General features: G+C 44.2%; 2 protein-coding genes and 1 long non-coding RNA gene across 6 annotated transcripts in view; 1 reads left to right on the top strand and 2 right to left on the bottom strand.

Moving 5' to 3' along the window:
* Positions 1-407: 407 nt before the first annotated feature.
* Positions 408-2,592, bottom strand: LOC144406279 (uncharacterized). The gene is made up of 5 exons (XR_013467509.1): positions 2,496-2,592; positions 1,733-1,821; positions 1,556-1,636; positions 776-1,084; positions 408-568 (listed from the first exon to the last, which is right to left on the bottom strand). It is a non-coding gene; the product is annotated as an uncharacterized LOC144406279 (long non-coding RNA).
* A 16,138-nt stretch (positions 2,593-18,730) lies between these two features.
* LOC120817343 (transmembrane O-methyltransferase homolog) lies at positions 18,731-20,114 on the bottom strand. The gene is made up of 3 exons (XM_040173475.2): positions 19,859-20,114; positions 19,350-19,546; positions 18,731-19,262 (listed from the first exon to the last, which is right to left on the bottom strand). The coding sequence occupies exons 1-3, from the start codon at positions 20,112-20,114 to the stop codon at positions 18,930-18,932; spliced, it is 786 nt and encodes a 261-aa protein (XP_040029409.2). The 3' UTR covers positions 18,731-18,929.
* Positions 20,087-26,211, top strand: part of LOC120817340 (LIM and calponin homology domains-containing protein 1) — a 53,770-nt gene continuing 47,645 nt past the window's right edge. For 3 of the 4 annotated variants that reach the window (XM_040173470.2, XM_040173463.2, XM_078101913.1), the window contains exons 1-2: positions 20,087-20,227; positions 22,440-22,771. In XM_040173470.2, coding sequence (XP_040029404.2) covers positions 22,670-22,771 — 102 coding nt within the window. In that variant the 5' untranslated portion in view covers positions 20,087-20,227; positions 22,440-22,669. Of the gene's footprint in view, positions 20,228-21,109; positions 21,201-22,439; positions 22,772-26,211 lie in introns of those variants that run through there. The other variant, XM_078101914.1, reaches the window with a different exon arrangement.

Below are 26,211 nucleotides of genomic sequence, written 5' to 3'. Positions count from 1 at the left end.
CTCAATTTGAGCATCTCATGTTCATATCATTCTGTGATCATTTGTTTCTGAGTTACTTCTCCTAAGGGTCCCTTAGGAGCAAGACATAAGCTAAAAAGAGACAAGACATGAGTAAGACAAAGGAGGTTAAATTGAGAATACCATTTGAGCAATACTTGAGAAGTGGGATAGACAGTAGAGATCTCATAATTGTATACCCCTGATCTCAATTGTGTCTCGGCCATTTGAAGGAGAATAACATGAGACAAATCTGAGAATTATGAGCCTTAAAAGAGATCTTATTATTGTGTGTCCAACGTCTCTTCCATCTCTTGATTATTTCTCCTTAATGTCTTACTGAAGCTATATATGAGAATGATATCTGAGGTATATTTGAGAAATACAAGAAGAAATTGAGAATGCAATTTAAATATTAGTTATCTTTATTAATTAGAAACAACTAAAAACAATACTCAATATTGAAAACTGCATTTGTGTAACACACACACACACACAAAAGAGAGAGAGAGATCGCGGTCCACATAGCTTGGCCTCCTCAATTGGTTCCCAGTCCGGTAGAGTTGCACATCTGTAAGACAAGAGCATTAAAATCAGTCATGAGTAATTTGACAAAAAAATTTCCACATAGACCATATACAACTGCACTTCAGGTTAAAAGGAAATAACACTGTGAGACGTCCATTTCAGTTCAGAGAATTGCAAATCAGCAAGTACGATTTTTTTGGCCAATCATGAATATGAATAAAACAAGTGTTATCCTTAAAAAAAAACGTACTTAGGATTCAGTCAACTTTTTTACAGTCAAGGACCTGCTTTCCTTCCTTTCCTGAGGGGTTGTTTCCAGGGTGACCAAAGGGCACTGCATTTTGACACTCAACAGTGAAGAAATTATCAAAAAGTGCATGAAACAGACTCATGCAATTTGGTTTTGATGCGTGATTCATGGCAGCCAGGCGGAATGATGAGATGAATATGCCGCTCCCAGGAAACAGCTCCTGCTGGCCTGATGGTGAAGCTAGGCTGCCACAATATCTCTCTCCAATTAAGTCGCAGAGAGTCTGAAGCTCTCTGACCCGGCCTGGATCTGAAAGGGAAGTGAGCTCGTAAAAAGATGAACGTAAACGATTCTGATCATTAAGCAAAAATAATAGCAAATCATTTTCATCAGGGCCAAGAGTCATTCACATACTATTTACTCAAATACAGTAATGGGGTATACACACAGCTCCACTACTTCCTGAATTTAAGGCAGCTCCTTGGTTTCCTGCCTTACATTATTGGACAACTGATTAATCCACGTGTGTCTGACCATTGTGACTCAGACACACGTGGATTAATCAGTTTGTCCAATAATGTAAGGCAGGAAATAAAAGACCAGCCTTAAGTTCAGGAAGTAGTGGAGCTGTGCATAGAGCCTATTCTATTATCATAGATTGGATAACAAAGTTATCCTAATGATGTTTTTTGCCAAACTTTGCCAAATCTGATCGGATAAGGATAAAAAGTGTTGAACTCATGGGCCCAGGCGATTATGTAATAATTATGACAAACCTACCCATAGGGTGGTGGTCCAGCTGTGTTGCGGCCTGTTGCATGTCCCCCGTCAGGTGATGGATTCATCGATGGAAATGAATTTCTATTTGGCCACAACAATTTAGACTGGTATTTTTAGACATTATTAATGTTATGATTATTACCCCCGTATATAACAAATTATTACGTTAATACTTACCAGATTGCTCATTTGGGGGAGGGGAGCTCAGGTCCTTCAATTTTCTGAGTGGGAACCCGTAGCCTCTTTTTTGCCAGCACTTTGTTTTTCTCCATCCGGTTAATGAAAAAAATACATTTTAGATCATTAACGCTAAGTATAACATCAATAGACACTATTTTAACCTAAATTCACTTCATATCTTTGAGACAATAATGGTATTAAAATGAGCAAAAATCAAATCAAATCATTTTCCTAATTGATTGTTTTAAAACCTATAAAACCACCAAGATTAAAAAAATGTAAAGATCATGAACCATGATAGCATCCCTATTCTTGGGTGAGCTTTTGCAGAAAATCTGCTCACAACATACGGACTCGTGACACAATATTTATGAACTTGCAGATCTGAAATGTCAGAGATAAATAGCTAGTGTACAGCAAAAATAGGAGGGCAAATCCAGTCAACAAAGTCAAATTTAAATGTATTTAAAACATTTAGCTAACACAAGTTAGCTAACGTTAACATTAGCCGTTAGCTAACGTTAACATTAGCCGTTAGCCGTTAGCTAACGTTAACATTAGCCGTTAGCTAACGTTAACATTAGCCGTTAGCTAACGTTAACATTAGCCGTTAGCTAACGTTAACTTAGCAAACCATCCCATTTTCGACAGTCTGAATACAGTTCGGAGTTTCTTTGTCAATTACTTGTTGGACAGACACCTAATTACCTAATCCCCACCTTCCATTATTATGATAATGTCAAAAGAATTTCATTCTTACCTCTTCGTGGCAGGGGCAAAAGCCAACAGGTGCAGCAGCAGTTACCGACGCACTTCTCTCACCCCAACGAAATTACGAATTGGCGCCAAGACCCGCCCCCTCCAGTCTTCTTCTTCTTCTTCTTCTTCTTCTTCTATTTTTATCTGGCGGTTGATAACTTGTTGTTGTATTACCGCCACCGCTGGACTGGAGTATACCCACAGATTATATTTCCTTTATACTATTACATTCTTTTTAAAAGCCCTGTATTCTAGATAACAACATTTTTATTTGTTCAGGTCCTATCCCCTGACCAATCCGCTATCCTAACCTTAACCACTCGAGGTGAAAAGTCTAATCAATCGTGAGCCATGCAATGAGCTGCTTCGTAGGGCGGGTCTTGGCGCTACCACGTCTCCCGCGCGTGCAACGTTAATAGTAATAGTCATAACGGACTCTTTCATCACACATGAGGTAGGATTCTTGGAGTAACGTGTTATACACTCTTTTACTGCTCTATACAATAGAGCTTTGCTGTGAATTCTTATAAAACAGCACAATTGTCAACATTTAGAAAGTTCACAAAGGTGTCTTTTGAGCAAATCATGGCTTATGTTTTGATGGGTTACGTTTTAGAACTCAAAATTCTAATTAATGAATTGTATGGCTTGTCAGAAATAAACACCTTTTGTAAGTTGAACATTATGTAAACCATCTCAAATTATTTGCCTGAATTGATATACTTCTTTTCTTAAATTTTGCGCTGAGATAAATTGAGATATGATTGAGCTATAATATTAAATAATGTCTCATATTGAGACTAATTTGAGAGCTAACACTACTCTATTTTTTCTTTTTGCTGAAACACTAGAAAGAGACAACTGTAAGCGAATCTGAGAACTCAAATAGTGAGCAGTACGAGACATATTTCTCACTGAGATATAATTGAGATCAAATTGAGACATATTTGAAAGCTGCATTGTATGTCTCATTTTTCTCTTAGTTGAGATCAGGAAAAGAGACAGCTGTGAGAGAATTTAGAGAACTTGCACTGTGCTCAATGTGAGACTTAATTCTCAGGAGAGACATTTGAGAAGAATGAGAAAACCACTTTGGTCTCAATTAGTGCTCATTTATATCTAGGAGATGTAAATGTGACATAAAGGAGATCTCATCTTCAATTTTGCTTTGCTATGGGCGCCCACCCCCGTAGCCGGTGCGGGCCACATAGACGTAGCGTTCGCTCCTGCTAGCCGTCCCCCGGCAACCCCCGAGCAGCCGGGAGGCTGGGTGACTGTCCGGAGTAAGCATAAGTCTAAGTCGAAGCACACGGTTAACCACCAACCACTTTACGTTTCAAACCGCTTCTCCCCACTCGGCGACACACCCGCTGAGAAGCCAACTCTGGTGATAGGTAGCTCCATTCTGAGGAACGTGAAGTTAGCGAAACCAGGGACCATAGTTACGTGTATACCGGGAGCCAGAGCGGGCGACATTGAGTCTTATCTTAAACTGCTGGCTAAGGATAAACGTAAATACAGTAAGATTGTAATACATGTCGGCGGTAATGACTCCCGATTACGTTGCTCGGAGGTCACTAAAGTTAATGTGCAATCGGTGTGTACATACGCTAAAACAATGTCGGACACCGTAGTTTTCTCTGGCCCCCTCCCAAACTTGACAAGTGACGACATGTATAGCCGCATGTCGTCATTCCGCCGCTGGTTGTCGAGGTGGTGCCCAGTAAATAATGTGGGCTTCGTTGATCACTGGAAGACGTTTTGGGGAGAGCCTGGTCTGATTAGGAGGGACGGCATCCATCCCACTTTGGACGGAGCTGAACTTCTTTCTAAGAACCTGACCGAGTTTCTTAGTGGACTTAATCCATGACCCAGAGTTCAGACCAGGGAGCAGAGTCGCAGTCTTACACACTTCTCTGCGCTTCAATCTGAGCAGTCACTCAGCATAATGAACCTTATAGAGACCTTGTCTGCCCCACGGACACACTTATCTAAGTTAAAGGTAAACAACCGAGGAGTTGTAGTAAATAACTTAATTAAAGTTAAAACTAATAATGCAATACAGTAATCCCTCGTTTATCGCGGGGGTTACGTTCCGAAAATGACCCGCGATAAGTGAAATCCGCGAAATAGAAAACTTTTTTTTTTTTTACAATTAGCAACTATTACATGTATACAAATACAGTGACTCGCGTGTAGGCCGTTTCACTGCTCTTCAGACTGGGCCGCTGCATCCTGACTGCGCTCTGCAGTGTTCTCTTCTTCTGAAGCCCGCGGTGCAGGTGTGTTTGTTCGGGAGAAGAACATAGTGATAGGCAGCTGTTGTCGCTCTTTTTTCTTCTTTGCAAAAAGATCCTTGTACACCGACATGCCACCATCGATTACGTTGGAGAACTGTAATGAACGGCTCGGGAGTGAGTTTTTAGCGAATCAGAATGCAGAGCACAATGCACCAAAAAAAAAAAAAATGCAATATGAAAATCCGCGAAATAGCGAATCCGCGATAAGTGAACCGCGAAGTGGCGAGGGATCACTGTAGTGCAACAAAATAGGAGAATTAAAGGGGGTCTTTTGAATATCAGATATCTGTCATCTAAAGCTGTTTTGGTAAATGAACTAATATCAGATCACCATGTTGATGTATTTTGTCTTACTGAAACGTGGTTGTTGAATGGGGAATATTTCTGTTTAAATGAAGCGACTCCTCCGAGTCATGTTAATACTCATATTCCCCGAGGCACAGGCCAAGGGGGGGGAGTGGCAGCTATTTATGACTCCTGCCTTTTAATAAACTTTAAACCTAAGGTGGATTATAACTCATTTGAAAGCCTGGTTTTCAGTCTTTCGCAACCGACCTGGAAAATAATCCAGCCGGTTCTCTTTGTAATAGTGTACAGGGCCCCAGGTCCTTATTCAGAATTTCTTTCTGAATTTTCACAGTTCTTAACGAGTTTGGTCCTTAAAACGGACAAGGTAATTATTGTGGGTGACTTTAACATTCATGTGGATGTCGACAACGACAGCCTTAGTACTGCATTCCTTTCATTGTTAGATTCAATTGGTTTCTGTCAATGTGTAAATAAACCAACTCACTGTTTTAACCACACTCTCGACTTGGTTCTTGTGTATGGGATTGAGATTGAACATTTAACAATTTTTCCACAGAACCCTCTCCTGTCGGACCATTGTCTGATAACCTTTGAATTTCTACTATCAGAACCACCTCCTCCTGCCAAAGGTTTCTACAGTCGACGCTTATCGGATACCGCTGTAGCCTTATTTAAAGAAGCCATTTCTTCTGCTCTAAGTTCAGTGCCCTGCCTCAAGATACAAGAAGACTCCTGTGAGAACCTCAGTCCGTCTCAGATCGATAATTTTGTCGATACTGCTACAGGCTCTTTGAGAGTGGCGCTGGACGCTATTGCTCCTCTGGAAAGAAGAATAGCAACAAGAAGGAAGTCTGCACCGTGGTATAACCCTCAAACACGGAACCTAAAGCAAACTGTGCGGAAGCTTGAACGATTATGGCGTTCCACCAAATCAGAAGGATCTAGGCTAGTTTGGCAAGACAGCCTTAAAACGTATAAGAAGGCTCTCCGTAACGCAAGAGCATCTTATTACTCATCATTAATAGAGAAAAATAAAAACTCCAGGTTTCTCTTCAGCACTGTAGCCCGACTGACAGAGAGTCACAGCTCTGTCGAGCCGTGTATTCCTTTGGACCTCACTAGTAACGACTTCATGAACTTCTTCAATGATAAGATTCTGACTATCAAAGAGAAAATTGATGGTCTCCTGCCTTCAACCAGTGCCGACCTGTCCTCCGATGTAGGAACCTTGGATGCAGCAGTGGGCCCTGATGCCTGTTTGGATGCCTTCTCTTCCATCAACCTTGATCAACTGACTTCTTTATTTTCAAAGTCTAAATCTTCTACTTGTCTCTTGGATCCGATTCCGACCAAACTGCTTAAGGAAGTTTTTCCTTTAGTTAGCACGTCCTTATTAGATATTATGAATCTGTCTTTGTTGACAGGACATGTACCACAGTCCTTCAAGGTAGCTGTAATTAAACCTCTTCTTAAGAAACCTACTCTTGCTCCAGAGGTGTTGGCTAACTACAGACCTATCTCTAATCTTCCCTTCCTCTCTAAGATCCTTGAGAAATCCGTCGCAAATCAATTATGTGACTTTCTACAAAACAATGCTTTGTTCGAGGATTTCCAGTCAGGATTCCGAGTGCATCACAGTACAGAAACAGCACTGGTGAAAATTACGAATGATCTTCTACTTGCATCGGACCAAGGACTCATCTCTTTTCTTGTCTTGCTGGACCTCAGTGCCGCATTTGATACCATAGACCATTGTATCCTGTTGCAGAGACTAGAACATTTAATTGGTATCAAAGGAACTGCACTCAGCTGGTTTAAATCCTACCTATCGGACCGATCCCAGTTTGTGCTTGTAAACGGTGAATCCTCAAAGACCACCAATGTTGGTCACCGAGTCCCACAAGGTTCTGTACTTGGACCGATTTTATTTACCCTCTATATGCTTCCTTTGGGCGATCTTATCAGGAAACACCGCATAAACTTCCATTGTTATGCAGACGATACTCAACTGTATCTGTCGATCAAGCCAGAAGAGACGGACCAGTTAGTTAGACTCCAAGAATGTCTTGGAGACATCAAAACTTGGATGACCGGCAACTTCCTGATGCTAAACTCAGAAAAAACGGAAGTTATCCTGGTAGGCCCAGAGCGCCTTCGAAGCCAGCTGTCGCGTGAAACAGTTTTTATGGATGGAATTGCTCTGGTACCCAGCAGCACCGTCAGGAATCTGGGAGTTCTCTTCGACCAGGATATGACCTTCAACTCGCATATAAAGAAGACTTCAAGGACTGCCTATTTTCATCTACGTAACATATCAAAAATCAGGAACTTCCTGTCTCAAAGTGATCCAGAAAAATTAGTTAATGCGTTTGTCACTTCCAGACTGGACTACTGTAATTCTTTGTTATCAGGCTGCTCTTATAAATCTCTTAAGCCTCTCCAGCTGATTCAGAATGCTGCAGCACGTGTATTAACAAGAACTAAGAAAAGGGATCATATCACTCCTGTATTAACTTCTCTGCACTGGCTCCCTGTTAAATCAAGAATAGATTTTAAGGTACTTCTCTTCACCTACAAGGCACTTGCTGGTGAGGCACCGTTGTATCTTCAAGAGCTTGTAACACCGTATTGCCCTACAAGGCAACTGCGCTCCATAGATGCTGGTTACTTGTTGTTCCTAGGGTTTTAAAAAGTAGGCTGGGGGCCAGAGCCTTCAGTTATCAAGCTCCTCTTTTGTGGAACCAGGTTCCACTTTCAGTCCGGGGGGCAGATTCGGTCAGCTCTTTTAAAGTAAAACTTAAAACGTTCCTCTTTGATTCTGCCTATAGTTAGGGCTGGCTCAGGTTAGTCCGGACCAGCCCTTAGTTAAGCTGCTATAGGCTTAGAATGCCGGGGGAATTCTTAGGACACACCAAGCTCCTCTCTTACGCTCTCGTTCTATCATAATTCAAGTTTTATTAATGCACATGACTAATTCAGCTTCTTTCCGGGAGTTTTTTTTTTTGTGCTTTCGCCCCTATCAGGTCTCCGTAGATCGTGGTTCCTTCGGGACCCTGGTCCTGACACCTACCGTGGCCATGCTGACGCCTGCTGCTGCCATCATCATCATCATCATTATTTAGATATTAATCATATTACTTTACTCATAAACCGACATTACCCTCTCCTAAAATCTCTGTGCTCTCCCTCCCCACAGGATTCTGTGGATGGTGGTTCTATCTGATGGTGGTTGCCCCTGCAGTGGTCCTGCTGTGCGCCTGGCTTACTACTCACAATTACTTGAATCATTTCTGTCATAGGAATTCAAGTCAAGTCAAGTCAAGTCATTTTATTTTGTATAGCCCAGAATCGCAAATTACAAATTTGCCTCAGAGGGCTTTACAGTCTGTACACATACGACATCCTCTGCCCCGAAACCCACCATCGGCACAGGAAAAACTCCCCAAAAAATGAAAAAACCCTTACAAGAGGGAAAAAAGGGAAGAAACCTTAGGGAGAACGTCAGAGGAGGGATCCCACTCCCGGGATGGACAGACTACAATGGATGCCATGTGTACAGAATGAACAATGTATAATACATGCAATTCCTATGACAGAAATGATTGCATGTATTATAAACTGTACACATATTAGCACACCTCCCTCCCCAAGCCCCCCCCCCACCACACACACACACACACACACACACACACACACACACACACACACACACACACACACACACACACATGCTGGCCTTTGAGGAGCCGTGCTTTCTTACTTTCACATTTAATCCAATTAATTATTGCGGCCCCCCATCTCCCCCCCCCCTCCCTCCCTCCACCTCATACACTCGGCTGTCAGGGGACAAAAGCTCTTCCGAATACGGATGCCTTTTTGTTCCCTCGGATTTGTGCTGCCCTCCCCTGAGGACACTGAAACCCCCCCACCACACACACACACACACACACACACACACACACACACACAGCCTCCCCCTGGTTCGGGAGGGGTGAATAAATACCTGGGGCTGCTCATTGTGTCACCTCTCTGGGAACGGAGCAGAGGGAGTCGTCTTTCTAATTGAGTTGGAAAAAAAGCAAAAGGGTCTGAACTCGAAGGGAAGCGGAGATCTGAAGGAAGACATCAGCTACCGAACGATGAATATGGGATGCAAGAGTTTTCGGCATGACGGGGAGGGATGGTTTTTTTTTAAGTTAAATTAACACGCTCCGCTAGTTGTTTGTTTGTGAGAAGATCGAGGTTTTCGATATTGACGACACACGTCGTCGCTGATGCTTCAAGTCGTCGTTCTTCAATATAAGAAAGAGAAACACTGTTTTTCATGACATTGTAGTTGGAAAATATAATTTCTCAACATTTAAATGCACTATCGCCTATTTGATTGAACATCTGAGTGATAAATGCTTGAAAAGGTGAAAAATATCTAAATGATGAGCCCACAACAGAAGTAAACTGCTTTATGTCTACTGCTCCTTGTCTTTCACAATAATTGTCTCAATGAAGGAAAAAACGTCTGCACTTTGTGAGTTTTGCACACGTAGGTAAATAAAGAGAAAATACCTTTTCACAAACCCCTAAAAGCAAACACATCCTCTGTCGGCTCCCGCTTCAGTTCTTGGAATCTCCGTGGCTGCGGCGCTTCCAATTACCCGGCGTGAGTGATGGCCAGACGCCGGGGTCACCGACGCCGGCTCGCAATTAACCACACAGCCACACACAGGATCCGCCGAGGCCCTTATCTGGTATTTATGGAATGACACAGAGACCAGCACGGAGCGCTGTCAAGAGGCGAGACCCGCCGGGTCAGATGTTGTTCCTGCTGGATATTTGCAGCCGCTGCTCAGGGACCGAAAAGCTTCACGCAAAAGTCAAATGGGAGCGAAATGCAGGGAGCGCCCGGGAGCTGTGCAGCTGAGGCTCGGCTGCTTTCCTCGTTAGAAGTCGGCATTCAGGGAGCAGCCGCACCTGCCGATGTCCAACGTTGAAAATACACCTTTTGCTTTCCACTTTTTGAGGTCTCTTAAAGGCACAGTCGGACCTTTTTGCCTTCTTTGCCGTGTGTTGTTGCAGAGTCGCATCCCATCACATCACAGTAAACAACAAACGCTCGGTCCGATATTCAAAGAAGGCGTTTTCTCTTCGTCCTGCATATCAGCCTCAATTCAATGAGCCTCAGCAGATTAAAAATTGTAATCCATGCGCTAATGGCGGTGGCATTTTTGTCTTGCTTCATTATGGGGATTTAATTCAGCGAGAGTGGCTTTCAAATCACTTCTCATGACAAGTGAAATGCAATCAAAGCTTGCATCAAGAGGTTTGTTAGGTGACTCTTAAGGCTTTGTGGGACTCAATTTGCATCTCCAATCCTAGAACTAACAGCGCCAAACACACAGCATGCATGCAGATTGCTCTAATTATAGTAACTTCTGTCCTCCTGAATGTGGAAGGCTATTAGGAGATTATTGCGGTGTCTGCACTTGACAAGAATATCTACATAACGTATGATGATGCGCAGCAATGCGAATAATATGATAAACATGGTGGAGACCCGTTTTGCACTTGTGCCGACAGGATGCAGCGTGACTCCAAATGCTTTGTGAACACTGAACGAGCTTCGGGTCGGATTCATGGAGTAAAAAGGGAAAACTCAGATACAAAGCGAGTGCAAGAATTTTAATAAGTTGCATTTATTTGATTCAAACTCGTTATCTGGTGTGAGTTTGTCATAAAGTGTTTTATGCTGAAACCTTGGAGAAGCAGAAAGGGTTACCAGGTTGCCATTGGTTACCGTTTTAAGCTGTGAGCAGCCGTCGGTCAGTGGCCACTAAATGTGCGTTCCAAACCAAAAATCAGCCCTAACATCTCTGCATCATTTGTGATATTTTATTTTAAAAGCATTCTAATCAGTGTCGTCTCTGAACTGATGGTGTCACCTCGGGGACGAGCGGGAGGACCAATTGATCTGTTGTGGGAATCAGAACAAAAGGTCCAGGAAGCCAATCACGACTCTCCAGTTTCCTTTTGAAGATAACAACAGCTGAGCCTCTTCTGCTACTTTCAAACGCACAAACAAACCTCAGAGAATGTTTTTTGAGTTACTGTGGCATCATTAAACTGCGTTGTATTGTAATTTTATAAAAAATATATCCTGAAATAACCGTAACCCTCCTATAGTTTACTTTAATTCACAATAAATGCAGCTGCTATTTTCCATAATTGGAATGCTAGAACATTAGAAACAGCACCATAATAATACAATTACCCTCCATACAATATTTCACAAAAAATGTTTTTTAGCTCCTAGTTCGACATTTAGAAATAACAACACAAGATGTTTTTTTCGGCTTTAAGTGAATTTATTGATCGAAGGGAGGAAGAGACTGCAGCGCGGTGACCTTTCACCTTGGAGTGGAGGGAAAACGGGAGTAAAATAATTTAGTTTTAAACTGGCATGAACAGGTCCGACTATTCAAAAAGGAAGAAGGAGCACTTGCCTGATCGAATGTTGCACGAGAGAGAAAGAACTACGCTTCTGGTACTTTGTCCTACTTTAACCTGCACATTTCACAAAAAGAGAAATGTGTTTGGCAAAGGACCACGTTTAAGAAGATTTACTCACCAGTGGGCCCCGCGCATGCAGGGGCAGGATACTGGACCTTTGAAGCCTAATAGACCCACAGATAACTTTAATGGCGTGAAATGTGCCACAGTGCAGTTACGCCCACCGTGATGTACGGACCTGTCTCCAAAATCGCCCCAAATCAGGTCAGTTTTGCACTCAAAGAAAAATGGAAGATCTCTGGCCCAGACAGATTTAATCAGTGTCTGATTTACAACCTCTAACCGGTTCGCAGTACCACGTTTACATCATATACAAAAGAACTACAATAAATCTGCGGGGGGGAGGGAACATTTTTTATTGTAGAGATGTTATTCTCTCAGCTCACTTACAGAAGATAATGGCCATGAAAAGGGGGGGGGAGAGACAGCAAGAAGAAATCTAATATTATTGTACCAAACAGTGCTGTGCAACTGGGAATACAGCACAATATTATAGTTGCGTACATGCACATGGATTTCAATGTCTGATAACAACCAGCACTTATTTGTGCTTGCAAAGCTAGCGTAGCATTGTTAGCGGAATGAAAAAAGTAAAGCCTTGTCCGGTTAAATGTTGTTTTTTTTGTTTTCACGCTCTGCTTTTGGACGGTGAACCCTAAAGAACAAAAATCGAAGTCGCATGAACACACATTTCAGACTGCAAATCAGAGGGTAGAAGATCTGTGAAAGTACAGCAGGTGCCATTTAAAGCTGCAGAAGAAATAACACACTATTTCTTCTGAAGCAACCATACACGTTGTGTTCAAATCAACCTGAGGTTATGTAATTAAAAAATAATCTTGGCAGGTGACATCTTCAGGGCCTTCTATGATAACCAACTCCTTTTTCACAGCAACGTTGATGCCTCAGATCTCTCTCACACACACACACACACACACCTTCATCCACATCAGTAACAAAGAAAAGAGCTTCTAAAGAGCTGCTCCATTGTTTGAGATTTGATCAGCTGCGCCGCTGCTGTGGCCCGAACCCGTCCTGGGTCCTAATGAAAAGTCCATTTGGTTGACAAGCGCCGCCGCCTCTGTGTGGGCTCATAAAACGAGGGAGTGCACGGGGGAGAGCGAGGCACGCCGGTCCTCTCAAACAAGATGAAAGACACCGAGGCGATGCGTCAGATTGGAGATACGCAGCGGTCATTACAGGGCCGTGTGCAGCAGAGTCTCTCTCGGCAGAAATCACAAGCAATACGACAGCAAATAGGAACAGAACAACAACAAAAAAACAGGGAGGGGCCCTGGAAGGGAATTCACGCCGTTGGCGATTCGTCTAGATGGCCTCAATTCAAGTGTGTTGGTCAGATATTTGAGATTATAATTAAAATTTGATATAATCCTTTCAACATACTAACTATCATTAAAAAAAAAAAAACAGCCACGGATCACATGACGCTTACTCTGCCTCGAGGCTTAATAAATCTATGGCTTCTTGGGCAGCAATGGACTCGTGGGAAATAACTCTGTGGCTTCATAACTGTTTCTACTCCACCCATGGCGGTGTGTCGGAATTACCCTCCATTTTGAAATGAGGTCATTACAAGTCCTGTTCTTGTGGGGGCAGGATGGAGCGTTGGGGAGGCGGCTGGGTGGAGGGGGGGGGGGGGGGGGGTTGTGGTGGTATTGGCCTAGTAAATATTGTATATCTAGATAGATTTTGCAGCATTCAGAGGAATTCACATTACTTCACCGCGGTCATCTGGAAGACGCTTAATCTAGATCCGTTGTTCCCACACAAAGATCACTACAACCTGCAAACAGTTCGATACAAACATGGGTGGTCCCCAAAGGAAGAATGCAATAACTTTGCCCATCATGTCACTTTTCATATAGCGCCCTCAACAGGTGAAATGTGTATTTGCAATATGCTCACTTGAATGTGGGATATGGACGTGATGGACAAAACCCACGGTGCATCTCAATGGAGTACTTCTCTGCTCGGATCGAATGTGCGAACTGTTTTGTGGTCGTTCATGTCTTATTTTCCTGGTAACTAATAGAATCAATGCGTTCACATTTCTCAGGCTCGCCTCTTTGTGAGTATTTTGCGTTGTAGTCAATACGCCCTTAGTGGGCTTTGAAATGTTGATGATGCAGAAACGCAATTGATCCAATAATAAAACAGTTGAGTCCAATCTATACTGACCAAGAGAATAAACATTTGGCTGCAAGCACACACAAACACACACAATCTGGCGGGGCAAGCAAATGCTTGAATAATACAGGTCAATGATAATAAGATGTCCTGTCGATGTACGTTTATTGAAGTGATTGCACTCGTTCTGTCCCTTCACCAAGCGTATTCCCCCTCCGCCCCCCATCGATCCTCCCGCTCTCTCTTTTTGTGTCTGGCTCTCTTATATGGGACCAATTTGCTGAGCGGAATCACTTTCCGTCACCATGGTGAACGTCGTACGTTTAGGGCAACAACTAGACCCGGTTACTTTTTTGAAAGGACGTCACAAAATAAAGCATGAAACAAACACAGTGAGTAGTAGAAAGGTCGCTTTTCGTCTTTATCATTATTATGAATGGGCCGCCTTGAGAACATTTAATTAGCATTTTGTCTAAACACACAATTAGAAATGTTAGCTTTTAGCAAAGTTAGCCTTCAGCGAGTTAGCTTTTAGCTAAATAAGCTCGCTATTTCAACTTAAAACCACGATTAAGCAACTATCTAGGAAAAAAAAGTAGAAAAGTGTTAAGCAAGCTAACGTTTAAGTTAGCGACCAAACACATCGAGCAGGAGAACCTGGTTTTGCTCGACATGTTGGCGAGCTCGATACCAAATACTGGGATGCAAATGACGGCAAATCCGCCACTGGTTCCCCATCGATGACGTTAACATAATTTAGCACAATGATTTTAATAATTAAATAATGCTTAAATGTGTCAATATTATAATGAAGTTTGATAGTCTACACTTACACTATCTGAGGACCTGCTGTATGTAATGCAAAAAAATAATTAAGCACAAGATGTAAGATATTTGTTTTTCTTTTGGAGCCATGTGAGCATTTCATATCATGATAAAAAAGATGTCTGACGACAGTTGCTCGTCCAATTTTTCCATCGGCAGCACGCAAGTGCACTTAGCTCCTGCAGTACGAGACATGGACATTATGTGTCCCTTCTCCCTGTGACAAAAAGAATACCAAGCGTAGGAGGGCTCTTCAACCTGCAGCGGAGAAAGTACATGCTGAGAGGCTTCAGCCCTCTTAAGACACCGCATGGTGGGAGGTCTATTTTCTCTCAATCTTCCCTCTCTCCGCAGGGAGGGTGAGTGTGAGTGTGAGTGAGTGTGTGTGTGTGTGTGTGTGTGTGTGTGTGTGTGTGTGTGTGTGTGTGTGTGTGTGTGTGTGTGTGTCTGTGTGTGTGTGTGTGCGTGTTGCGAGTTGAAGTCCGGGTCAGGGGCGGATGGTGGAGTCACTTCACATTGTCAGATCCCTCCAAAGATTAAAAGAGAGAAGCTGTGTTTTCATTTCTCAATAGCTGACGCTCATCAGAGTGATGAGGAGTAAAGGAGCTGACCTCCTAAATGTGACCACGGCTCACCTGAAGCTTTCCTTGTGAAGTGTGCGTTACTGTGAATATCAACTAGCCTCATTCTGTGACCACATGTAACACAGCAAAACTGCTCGTAAACCATCCTTGTACTTTTTATCCATTCAATATAATTTAATTACATGTAAGATCCACAAGTAATCTTTTGTCAGTGGCATTATGGCGCGCAATGTCAACATTTTAGCAATAATAATTGCAACAGGGTGTGAGTTTGAATGAAAGAAAATGGGAGGAGAAACACGAAAATGACTTTGTGTGAAACAATTAACATAGTTTCATGAACACATATATCCATATACATCTAGTGATATAGGACCATTTGTTCAAAATGCAGACACATACAAGTAGACAAGAACCCATCGCTCTCCTATAATTCCTTGCAGACAGTTTAAAATAAGGCTGGGTCTTCACTCCTCAAAAGGTTCTTGGGGGGGTGATGACAGCCTATCACAGTGTAACAAATATAGAAGCCCCGTGGTGTCTGGAGAGGCCATCAAGTGACTCCTTTCTCCTCTGACAACCCACTCGAGTTGATGAAACAGACGCAGAGGCGCAGGCTTTGTTCCTTCACTGCCGAAGAAGAAGCAAAGTGAGAATTTAAAATGACTTTGCTTTAACTGGTTGTTTACTGACTTGAAGAACAAAAAAAAATCATTTCCACAACAACCAATTTTATTTAACAAACAGGAGATGGAATTGGTGCCGTCAGGGACCATTCGGTTGTGTTCAGCCGTATTTGTGGACCCCGAAAAAAAAAATCCATTCAGTGAAGACTAACATGTTGTGACACCGTGGAGCTCCTCGCATGTATCATTTGTTCCCGCTGATCACAAATAGAAAATGAGTTTTCTTTGCGTCGAGTGACTTAATGAAGTTTAGCGCCGGAAACTGTCCCCGCTAAACGGCAGCACGAGCTGGGTGTTCAAATGCTTGAATGTTCCTCATGATCACCTGACAGCTCCACTCAGCCTCCACGGGGCGTTAAGGTGTCTCCCAACGAGTGGGTTGGGTTTTTTCTGGCCCGTCCAATGTGACGAACTGTGAAGACTTAGACCTTTCTCTGGTGGAGTGGTAGAGACCAAAGCAGAGCTAAAAGAGGAGTGAACGTTGTCTGACAACCTGCCGTACTGAAGATGTAGCAGAAGATCCTCTGCATACCTTTGATTCATAATTATATTTATAATCTCCAGCTTCCGTAGCACGGACAGCAGTTCAGAACATGATGAAGGTGGAACACGGAAATTCAAACCAATAAAGTTGGACTTTTTAGGGAAATTGGAGGATGGGGCGAAGGTTGGGGTGGTCCTAGAGCACGCTGTTTGCATTTGATTCCACTGTGTACACCGGTGGCACTCGGAAACGTTAAATCACCTCTGACAGCTGAGAAATCGACCTGGTCCCGGCTGTGACGCTCGTGTTGTGGGAAGTTGGAGGACTCTCGAGGCTGAAACGGCGGCGGCTAGCTAAAGAGCAATCACACGGTTGACTCATTTCGTGTAATTACATTCGCACACTGGATGTTTGCTGCATCCTGCAAACATCTTTGTAACGCTGCTAGTGTCTCCAAAATTCATCTAGAAATGCCTTTTACTTTGTTGAAGGCGAATACAGACAAACATTTCAACATGAATACGAGCAGAGGGGCATGTCAAATATTTAAAAATAACGAACCAGCTGCACGCAGAGAGGCATCCGCACACATCTTTCCGTCTTTCGACTGAAATGGCGACCGAGACGGCACTTCCCCTTTTGTCCACTCGAAGGCAACCTAGAGTTCAATAATTCACCTTCTCTCCACTAGTTGGCGCCATGGAAGGCACTTCATCTTAATGGATCTACGGCTCGGGAGGACAGTTTTGCAGGTAAACAGAATGCACAAATATGTACACATGAGCCTGGTTTGGAAAGGATGAGTTTAAATCCAGCAACACACAACTTTCACAGCTTTTCTTTTCATCACAGATGAATAAAGAAAAGTTTAGTCAAATCACAGTCACTTAAGCCACGTTGTTTTTCTTTAATTTAATGGGAATATCGTTTCACAATGAAAAACTGGTGTTGACACGTGCTGATTCGGAAACTTGCTGTGGATGTTTACAAAGAAAACAAACCAAGAAAGAAATCCTCACAGATGATTACACCCAGCAAAACGATATTAATCGTTTCCAGATATTAATTAACACTAATTAGTGATCGGTGCTTTGACTTTCATGCAGGAAATAACTTCCTCGGTGGGGATGATACTTTGTGTAGGCTTCTGCACTTCTCAACAACAGGAGTACTACCAGTTGGGGAGCAAAGAGCAACACTTTCCTGTGTTCTTTTCTGTGTTCGACAAATAGAATCACCACATCTCCTGCTGTGCAAATAATGATCCATGCATGAGATTATAAAGTATTCATGCAGCTCGTCAAACCCTCCCTGCTCCATTACGCGTTTCTCTTCCCCCGACTCTCTTTTTCTACCTGTCTCTCTGTAACTGCAGCGAGCTCCCCGGGTTTGTATCATTTCACATTTATTGCGCTGTTGTTCAACAATTATGACCTTGAGTTGAGGCCCAGGGCTCTTGGATAAATTGCATTTAATTAAATTGTGGTTTTGCAGCAATATTATTTGCTTTAGTGCCGCACTAAATTGTCTCTAAACCACATAATGGCGTTCCGGCTGCTCTGAAAGTCTTTTGTATCATCAGAGTCTGAGTTCTAAACACAGGAAAACTGTGATTCCCCTCGTTTGTGACGCACACCATGCTGCAGGACTGAATCGCTCACTTCATGACCAATTTGAATACTATTACTAGAAGACGGGGGGGCAATAAAGCGACTGGGGGCAGTTTCTTGAATAGCGCTCTACTTTGAATTGTAAACAAGATGCACAAGAGGGAGTGTGGATCATAACGATCTTCACGGGGGAATCAGAACACGTCTCAAAGTCAAAGGTCAAGGTCTCAAAGTCAAAGGTTGTTTCCTGAGGTTCACAGGTATTCCCCATGTGTCACGGGGGGAGAACGTGCATGTTTTTAAAGTGGGTGGAATCTCCCTTTAAAGGCTTGTTTGTGAAAACCAGACCGGTGCATCAGTTTGTTCTTTCAAAGAGACGTGACGCCCTCAAGTGGTTGCTCAGGGCTCTGCATGCAGGACGTTTTCTTTGTTTCCTTTGTTGCGAGCAGGGCCGATCGTGTACGCAGCTTTGGGATTTTGGGGATATTACAAACAAAAAGAAGTAGTATTTTGTATCCCCCCCACCCTACCTGTGTGAGTTATTGAAATAGTAAATCCGACAATTCACTCATGTGCATTTTTCAACACATGGTAAAATCTGGAATATTAATACTTTATATGCAATAATGTGAATTCAGCAGTTCCTTCTGTATACGTGTTATTGTTTGTCTCTCAGGGGCCATGTACGGTGTAGCAACCAAAGAGAAAAAGTATAGTAATATGACCCTTTCCTTATCTGCTGTTATTTAATTCATAGCATAAAAACTGTTTACATACTTGATAATGAATCGCTTAACGATTTCCTTTAGTTTCTTAAGGAACGTAATAGGAAAAATAGTATTTCGCACTTTGTATTTTACACCATTGGTTGATAAAGTGGAGAAAAAAAACCGGAAGCACACAACCACGTCTTTAGATTTTCTTCTCACTCATCAACCCTCGTGCTTTTATTTTGGTAGAAGATCTCCGTCATGAACTGAAGTTCTGACTTGACGCTGTAGCGGTCGGGCCTCGCTCTGATCCAATCCAGGACATCTCCTCGATTTCTGGCTCTTCGGTTGCCGTAGATCAGAAGGACGGAGCAGCCGGACGGGCAGAGCAGTTCCTCCCTCTCAAGAGCCAGCAGGTCTGGGAGGTACTGCGCGGGGTCGTGGTCCATCAGAACCAGATCCAGCCCATCGCTGACCCTTTGATTGACCTCGAGAAACGAACGCAAAGTTGGGATGGCCTCCGCCGAGCTGGATGTCAGCACCTGGAACTGAACGGGTGGAACCCTTTCAATGAGCACGGTTACATCTTATTTCGGTGCAGTAGAGCCCAAACCCTCGTCCTTCCCTGGGCGGACCTGCGAGTGTTTGAAGCCAGCCACAAGTATGACCTCCTCCCCGAGCTCCGCGGCCAGTGGGTCCAGCTCCACCGCGATCAGCCGGCCAGCTGGGCGAAGCAGACGCAGCACGCGGACTGAACTGTAGCCGCAGTGCATCCCGAGCTCCAACACCCGGGACGGGCCGAGCCGCCTCACCGCTTCGTCCAGCGCCTCACCTGGGAGGGATGACAGCTGATGGTGATTCCTTTTATCGGCCCCCTTCGCCACATCTGGGACTAATCGTTGACCCGGCACCGCTACTCTGATGTCAAGGGTCGAGTGTCGCGGAATTCCAAACAGAAATGCAAATGATCAAAAGCCCAAATTCAGTTATATTAAAAAGTTAAGTGTTGTCTTACTTTTAGCTGTTGTGAGTGAAATGGAAAAGTCAGTGTTCATTTGAAGACTTTTTAACAGCTTTAAATGAATGATCTGCAAGATTTTCATGACTTGTGACTTGATGCACTGAAGGGACCCCGCATACCGACCGGTCAGTGGGCCGATGCAGAGAGACGGGTGTGTGTCGGCGTACAGCTCAAAGGTCTGCAGGACGCTGTCGGCCTGGCCGTGGGTGCATTGGGAGAACACGAAGGCGTGGGTGCTCTTTGCACACGCTCTCCCTCGCAGCAGCCTCAGCGCCCAGGCCAGAGCCCCGTGGCACAGGGAGGCCACTTTGACGCGGCAGCGAGCGCTCACCATGAAGACGGCGGGAAGCAGCGGGACGCAGGCGACCACCAGCCACATTTCAGGAGTTGTGGCGCGGGCGGGAAGGCCCGGGAGAAGCTGGGGGTGAAAAGAGGAGAGCGAGAACACGCGAGATTAACGACGAGGGTCCCGTTCCACAGCACAGATTTGAGGTATTTCTCCGTCCCGGTTTTGAATAAATCACAACTCGGACTTGTGCTTTGTTGGCGTGCAGATGTTCTAACGTTCACACTCAATTCTCCATCATTCTGAAATAGGAGCTCAAAGGGTCATAATGACGGTTTTATACTCAACCTTACGCAGGAATAATTAAAAGCCCGAAGCAATATATGGACTGAATAATGTGCGTTTCTAAGGCAACCACCAACAATCACCTGAGCTCTGGCTCCCTCTGCAGGCACTACTTGCTCTTAACATACTTGGAAATGCAGGTAAATAAAAGTCACTGCATGTCTTACACTTACAGTTACATTTCAGAAGAAGTGCTTACCGTGAATAAATCTGTTTCTGGATCAAAAGAAATTCAACCAACGTACAATGCAGTAAATACACGACACTAGGATTCTGATGAATAAAGAACGGAAGTACTATATACTGTTAAATTAATAAATCAATTGATAAATTAGTACGTTTTTTTATATTAATCTTTAAAAAAGGCAAAGTCCATATGAGCTACATCTTGGAATAAACACAAAAAATACTGAATATACAAATGTAGGGTTACCATGAAGTCAGTGGTGTTGAAGTAAAAAATATGAACATGGTGCTTTTCGTGAATTCTGAAATAGTTCTAAGAAAAGAAAATTCTTTCTTTGGGATTTCCTGAGACAGAAGAGGTGACACGTTTGCAGCAACGGTGTAATACTTACCAGAGTGACCTGTCAAACCCAGATGGGACTGTCAACAATGCGAGCAGCAGAAACAGATAAACCGACCGTGACTGTCTCCTAATCAGAAGCCTTGTGGGAAAGAGATCCGAATACAATGGAGGAAATCCACAGAGCCTTTTTTCTGATCCAGGAAATCGAAGCCTGAGGAGCCGAAGAGAGGAGGGCCAGGTGAATCATTACAGATGAACCGCTTCGAGCTCCTCCCACCTTTCAGTGCTGCTTCATTCCACAGGAGGTCAGCAAATATGTGAGAATGTGAAAATACATCAAGCCTGTGAACAAACTGTCTGTATAGGAACTGGGAAAGTATTGCCTGAAGGTCAGCGAACATTGGGTACAAACGAATGGCTTTTAATAGTGTTTTGATTTGTGCTTAATGCGTTGAAACGGTTTGTGTGGCCAAAACTGTTTGCATCGACATTTCATCTGGCTTGGTGTTGCACTTTGACACCATTGACACCATGTTTCCAGAGATTTCAAACTTAAATTGGAGATTTCAAATAGATGTTCCCTGCAAGGATCCCTTCTGTCCCTCAAAACAGCCTAACCAGCGAAACCATGGCAACGGGAACTAAGATTTGTCCGAAAAGGGAATCCTGTTAACGTAGTTTACGCAAAGTTTCTACTCGCACAATGCAGTTAAATCTGTTTTGAACAATACAAATCATAGAAAAACAGACAAGAATGTGTCGATGAACAAAAATAAACACATTTCATTTTCTAAATGCTGCACTATTGTGTATTTCCTCATAATGGTTAATGACTGGAGACATTGTCTTCAACTCCATTTCCAGACACATCTGCGTAAAAAGCAGGAAGGTGCACAGCGCACTGTGAGCTGGCTCCTTTGTTTTCTGGTGCATTATCTCCAAATCAGTGAACTCGGTGCTCCCAAGTGGCCCCACGGAGTTGAGGAGAGTGTGAGGTCCCCAGTGTGTTGCTGCCCTCATTGGTCGATGGAGTATTTTGGGCCAATGGAGCGGATCACGCTGCGGTGCGCAAGTCCCGTCAGTTCAGCTGCGTCAAGTTAGCCAGACACTGCTCGATCACTACCGGAAGCAAAGCGTCGCAACCAAAATAAGAAGCGAACAAACGGCCAGTGAAACGGAGGGCAAAGGGGAGGTAGGACTCCGACAACGCGTTGTAAATTTCTAAGTTAGGTTTCATTGGTTAAAAGAAAGGGGGGGGGGGGCAGAAACATAATTGTCCAGTGGTTAGGAAAACAGATGCAGATCACATAAATCAATCAATCTAAATGAAGACATGACAATCAATGGTCACGGTGTTTATTATTTACTATTAAACAACGAGTTCGTAATTTAGTTTTCTAAAAACGTGTTTCTTATTGCCGCATTAATTACTTAAATGCGACTTGTGCACATTTACTACGTTCTGAGGCTTTTATTTGTGAAAGACCTCACCGGAAGCCACACGCTTGACTCTGGGTGACTTGACGCCGGCTGTCTGCCCACAGACTCCAACAGGAGCGACACCGGAAGGCAGCAACTGGTCCGCCGGTGCTGCTGCTGCTGCACCACCACCACCACCACCAACACCACCACCACCCACAACCCGGCGGAGGGGAACCGGCTGACCGACACGTTGCGCGTCTGATTCCGGGAGGAATACGGCGGCACCGAGCTGCTTCCCACCGCCGTCGACCAACCGAAGCTTCAGCACTTGGAGAGCGGAGCCTCTTCGCCGATGGCCAGTCCGGTGGCAGACGGCGGGGACTCGCATCAGCATCCCGCGGGCGCAGCGGCGGCCGCTGCCTGCGCGTTCCGGGAGGCGCGGGTGTGGATCGAGGTGAGTGGCGCGCGGCTCCGGCGGGACTTTGAGTAGCTTCTCGTGCAGGCGTGTTCTTTTACTCTGCGGGGGTCCCGGTTGCCCTGTTTGCAGGTGTCCGCAGCGCCTTTTTCTCCAACCCGCAGTTTGAACGTTTTGCTTCGTCACCTGTTGAAAGGTGACTCAAACTGGAGGGTTTTTTTTTTCTTCTGGAATTCAAAAATTCATTAAAAACAAAGACCGCATCATGAGGAGTGGATTTCTGCCCCATCGGGAGCCCGCATGGGGAACAGCAGTCACGCAAACGAGGGTTTTGTTCCGGATGAATTTAATCCCAACACACTCATTTGGCTTTGTCATCCTGCAGTGAGCTGGACAGGTTTACAGAGGGGCTTAAACATCTGGCTGCAAGCAAGTGACGGTTCAGAGCAACAGGGGCCACACCTGGATGAACTGTGACAAACTAGAGTTGAGGTGATAGGTCTGTTTTTAAACTGACACGTATCATTTTAAACGGTTAAAGTCTCCGTTGGCAGGTTTATTTAGTCTTTAGTCAAGTCAATTTCCCAAATATTTGGATGTTTTATTGGCCAAATGATGAACTTAAAAGCTAGAATCAGAAATTAAACTGGTTAGTTCTAATCCATTTCATGCCGTGTTTAGACTAATTGTATTCCATCTGAAAATGAGTATTGAAAGCGGCGGTTCCCCTTTAAGGGTGTCCGGAACCGTTATGGACCCATTTAGCAGCACCAAACTCCTTGGAGGCTCCTATTAAATCTTTAAAAAGCCACTACTGACCTAGAATCTCTGAGGCAGATCGGGACCAACCGCTCAAAAAGGCGGGAGTGATCTGACACCACTCCAACACAGAGCCTCCGTCTGCATGGCGGCGGTTAAACTTGACTTCATTCGCGTGTGATTTCATACGGCGAGCCAAGTGTTTGCCATCTGTTGTGCGTCCTCACCTTCGCCCGCCAACGCGTCCTGGGTTTTAAGCGAAAGTGTCGCTGCTTTCATTTGTCCTCTTGTTTGTTCCAATTGAAGTTTGTCATCTTAACTCTTGTGGCGTCAAAATCCTCCTGAGGGAAATATTCTTTTTTTTAAAAAGCACATTCGGATCTTCTGACCTCCTAAAAGGGTTCTGTGTTCTATTCTAAAAGAAAATGGCTGGCCAGCTAGCATACAACATACAAAAAAACAACCATATAACACAAATAAGCTACGTATAACCATCACAATTTGACTTTCTTTATTTTAAACCCAGAGCAGACTTTTACATTTTGGTTTGTTTTGGCAGCAGAGGATAATTTGACCCCTGCTGTCGATTTGCTGACCACACATACCAGATTTATGCCTCTTTGTGAGCGTGTTCTGGGGGTCACCAGAGTAGAAACGCAGTTGAGTGTAGGATTTCTCCCTGCAGGTCAGCCCCACACCACCGTCGAACTAAATAGACTTCTCCGAAATACCGCTGCAATGTTTCCACGTGAAATCGCTCTGATACGTCGATCACCAAATGTCTCTCTGGAATCTATTTCCAATGCGATTCCAAAGAAGTAATGATGGTCATTCACAAAGGGTCAGGGATGATTAGCTCAGAAATACCTCTCTAAATGAGACAATGGATATGAAAGTGGTGTTCCTGAAACCTTCCACTGGCTTCATGTTTCCTTTGCTTTTCACGGCCTGTGCATTGGGAGGAGAGGAGCCGCCACGGCCGACCAATCGCAGTTCCTCACAGTCCTCATGATCGCAACACACACAGCGGTTTCATTTGAGGGAGAACAATTTGTCCACCGAACTTACCAAAAGGTAACCTTTGACGAGGAGGGAGGCTTTATTTGCCGAAGCGTCCTCTCAAATGCGTCCCCCATGGGCAAATGGCGTCCAGCGCGTTGACTCGTTACTTCCTCGGCTTCCTCTCACCAGCTCGTCATTAACGCCGTTGCTAATGACAGCGATTAGGTTGCTGGGAACTTCAGTAGAGCCCGACTGGCCCTTTGATGAGGACGACTGATTTGTGTCACATAGCCGGCGGGTGTTTGCGTGAGCGAGGTCCTCCTCCCCCTCCTCACCTCTCATTGGTGGTTTGATCTACTGTCGTACTTCTGAACGGTAGTTCAGCACTTTTTTGCTGTCGGCAAAGTCAAAGGCACCTGTGAGAGTTACCCTCGCCTCGTAATGACAAAAGGTATCGGGGGAAAAAAACACTTTGATTTAGAACACAGAAATCATCGAATCAAAAACATGCAACGAGAAGGAAATGCATGTCGAGTGGAGAGAAGTCTCGTATGAGAGGTTGACGCTCTGGTTTTGTTCTTCTCAAATGAATGAATTCTAAGTTAAACTGTGTTGCCAGAGACGCTTGTTTTGTTCAGCTTGAAAAACACGCTGCATTGGTAACTCGCCATATTTTGCTCCATAGAGCTCAGCTCAGCCACGTCAGTGTGTTCTTCCCCGTGTCTACAAAAATCAGGTATCAAACGTGGGATTTTCCTCTTTTTAAATTCCTTTTAAAGGTCTCCGCTGTGGTGCAAGCGGGAAATGGATGCGTTTTGATCACTACGAGAATCAAAGTGCTCAGTCGATATCTCCATGGACATCAGACTGATTTTCTATTCTACGATGATCTTGTTATTGCGTGATTTTTAATCATGTGTCCAAAAATGTGTAATTAATTGTTCTTGGCAAGTTGTCATTTTTTTGGTCCAGAGCTTGCCAGCTTGTTCAGTGTCTCTTCTTTGTCCGGGTATCTCTCCTTCTCCGTACCCCTTCACAGTATACACAAAGCATTTCATCCGGAGTGTTTGTGGTATGTGCGCTGTGTTGTGTCAACACACAAACTGTTTATCCTTTGCATCCCAACTCCATCAGAAAGAACAGATTCCGCAGTGGCATAAATCACCCGAGAGTCCCGTGAAAAGGGGCAATGGAAGACGTCCAATAGACAAAAGATTAAACGGCTTTCAATCAATCAACGTGTATAAGTGCAATAACCACATTTGGCAGCCAGCGAATCAGACTGGAGCGAGATACAGTTCATGAGGTTAAAGTGCCAAAGGGGCTGAGACTTGATGACAGCTGCTGTTATCTACGGCGAAACGTTGAGTTTAAGGTGCCGGGAAACAATGAAGCAAAGCGAGCAAATGGGCAGAAGAGGTGCAAGCGTTTCACCGATGATGATCGTCCCGCGTTGACCAGAGGTCACGCTCCCATCCGGCCTTCAGCTCTCTGAAGTACGTTCGGTTTTTCGATGGATCCTCCCGAGGAAATCTTTGTCTCCTGTCTGATTTTTAAAAGAGAGCGCCACAACATCCTGTTCAGCGGCAAAACCAACCCCAGATGGGATCAAACGGTCAATCTCACAGCTGTTTGTCTTTCGAGATGTCCTTCAGCGTCCCTCCTGAATAATTTACACCAGCGCTATACGACGTTGTGGTTCCGAATCAGCCCGATCA

Source organism: Gasterosteus aculeatus, chromosome 4 (assembly GCF_964276395.1).
Source record: "Gasterosteus aculeatus chromosome 4, fGasAcu3.hap1.1, whole genome shotgun sequence".
NCBI classification, from domain to species: Eukaryota; Metazoa; Chordata; class Actinopteri; order Perciformes; family Gasterosteidae; genus Gasterosteus; species Gasterosteus aculeatus.
This window is presented reverse-complemented; position numbering and strand designations above follow the sequence as displayed.

Bases quoted from the DNA above. Each gene is read 5' to 3' on its own strand.
- LOC120817343 (XM_040173475.2), bottom strand. From the start codon at position 20,114: ATGTGGCTGGTGGTCGCCTGCGTCCCGCTGCTTCCCGCCGTCTTCATG. The intron at 19,547-19,858 runs GTCGGTATGCGG...CATCCCTCCCAG, and splicing joins CTGCATCGGCCCACTGACCG to GTGAGGCGCTGGACGAAGCG. The intron at 19,263-19,349 runs GTCCGCCCAGGG...CCACCCGTTCAG, and splicing joins CTGGCTTCAAACACTCGCAG to TTCCAGGTGCTGACATCCAG.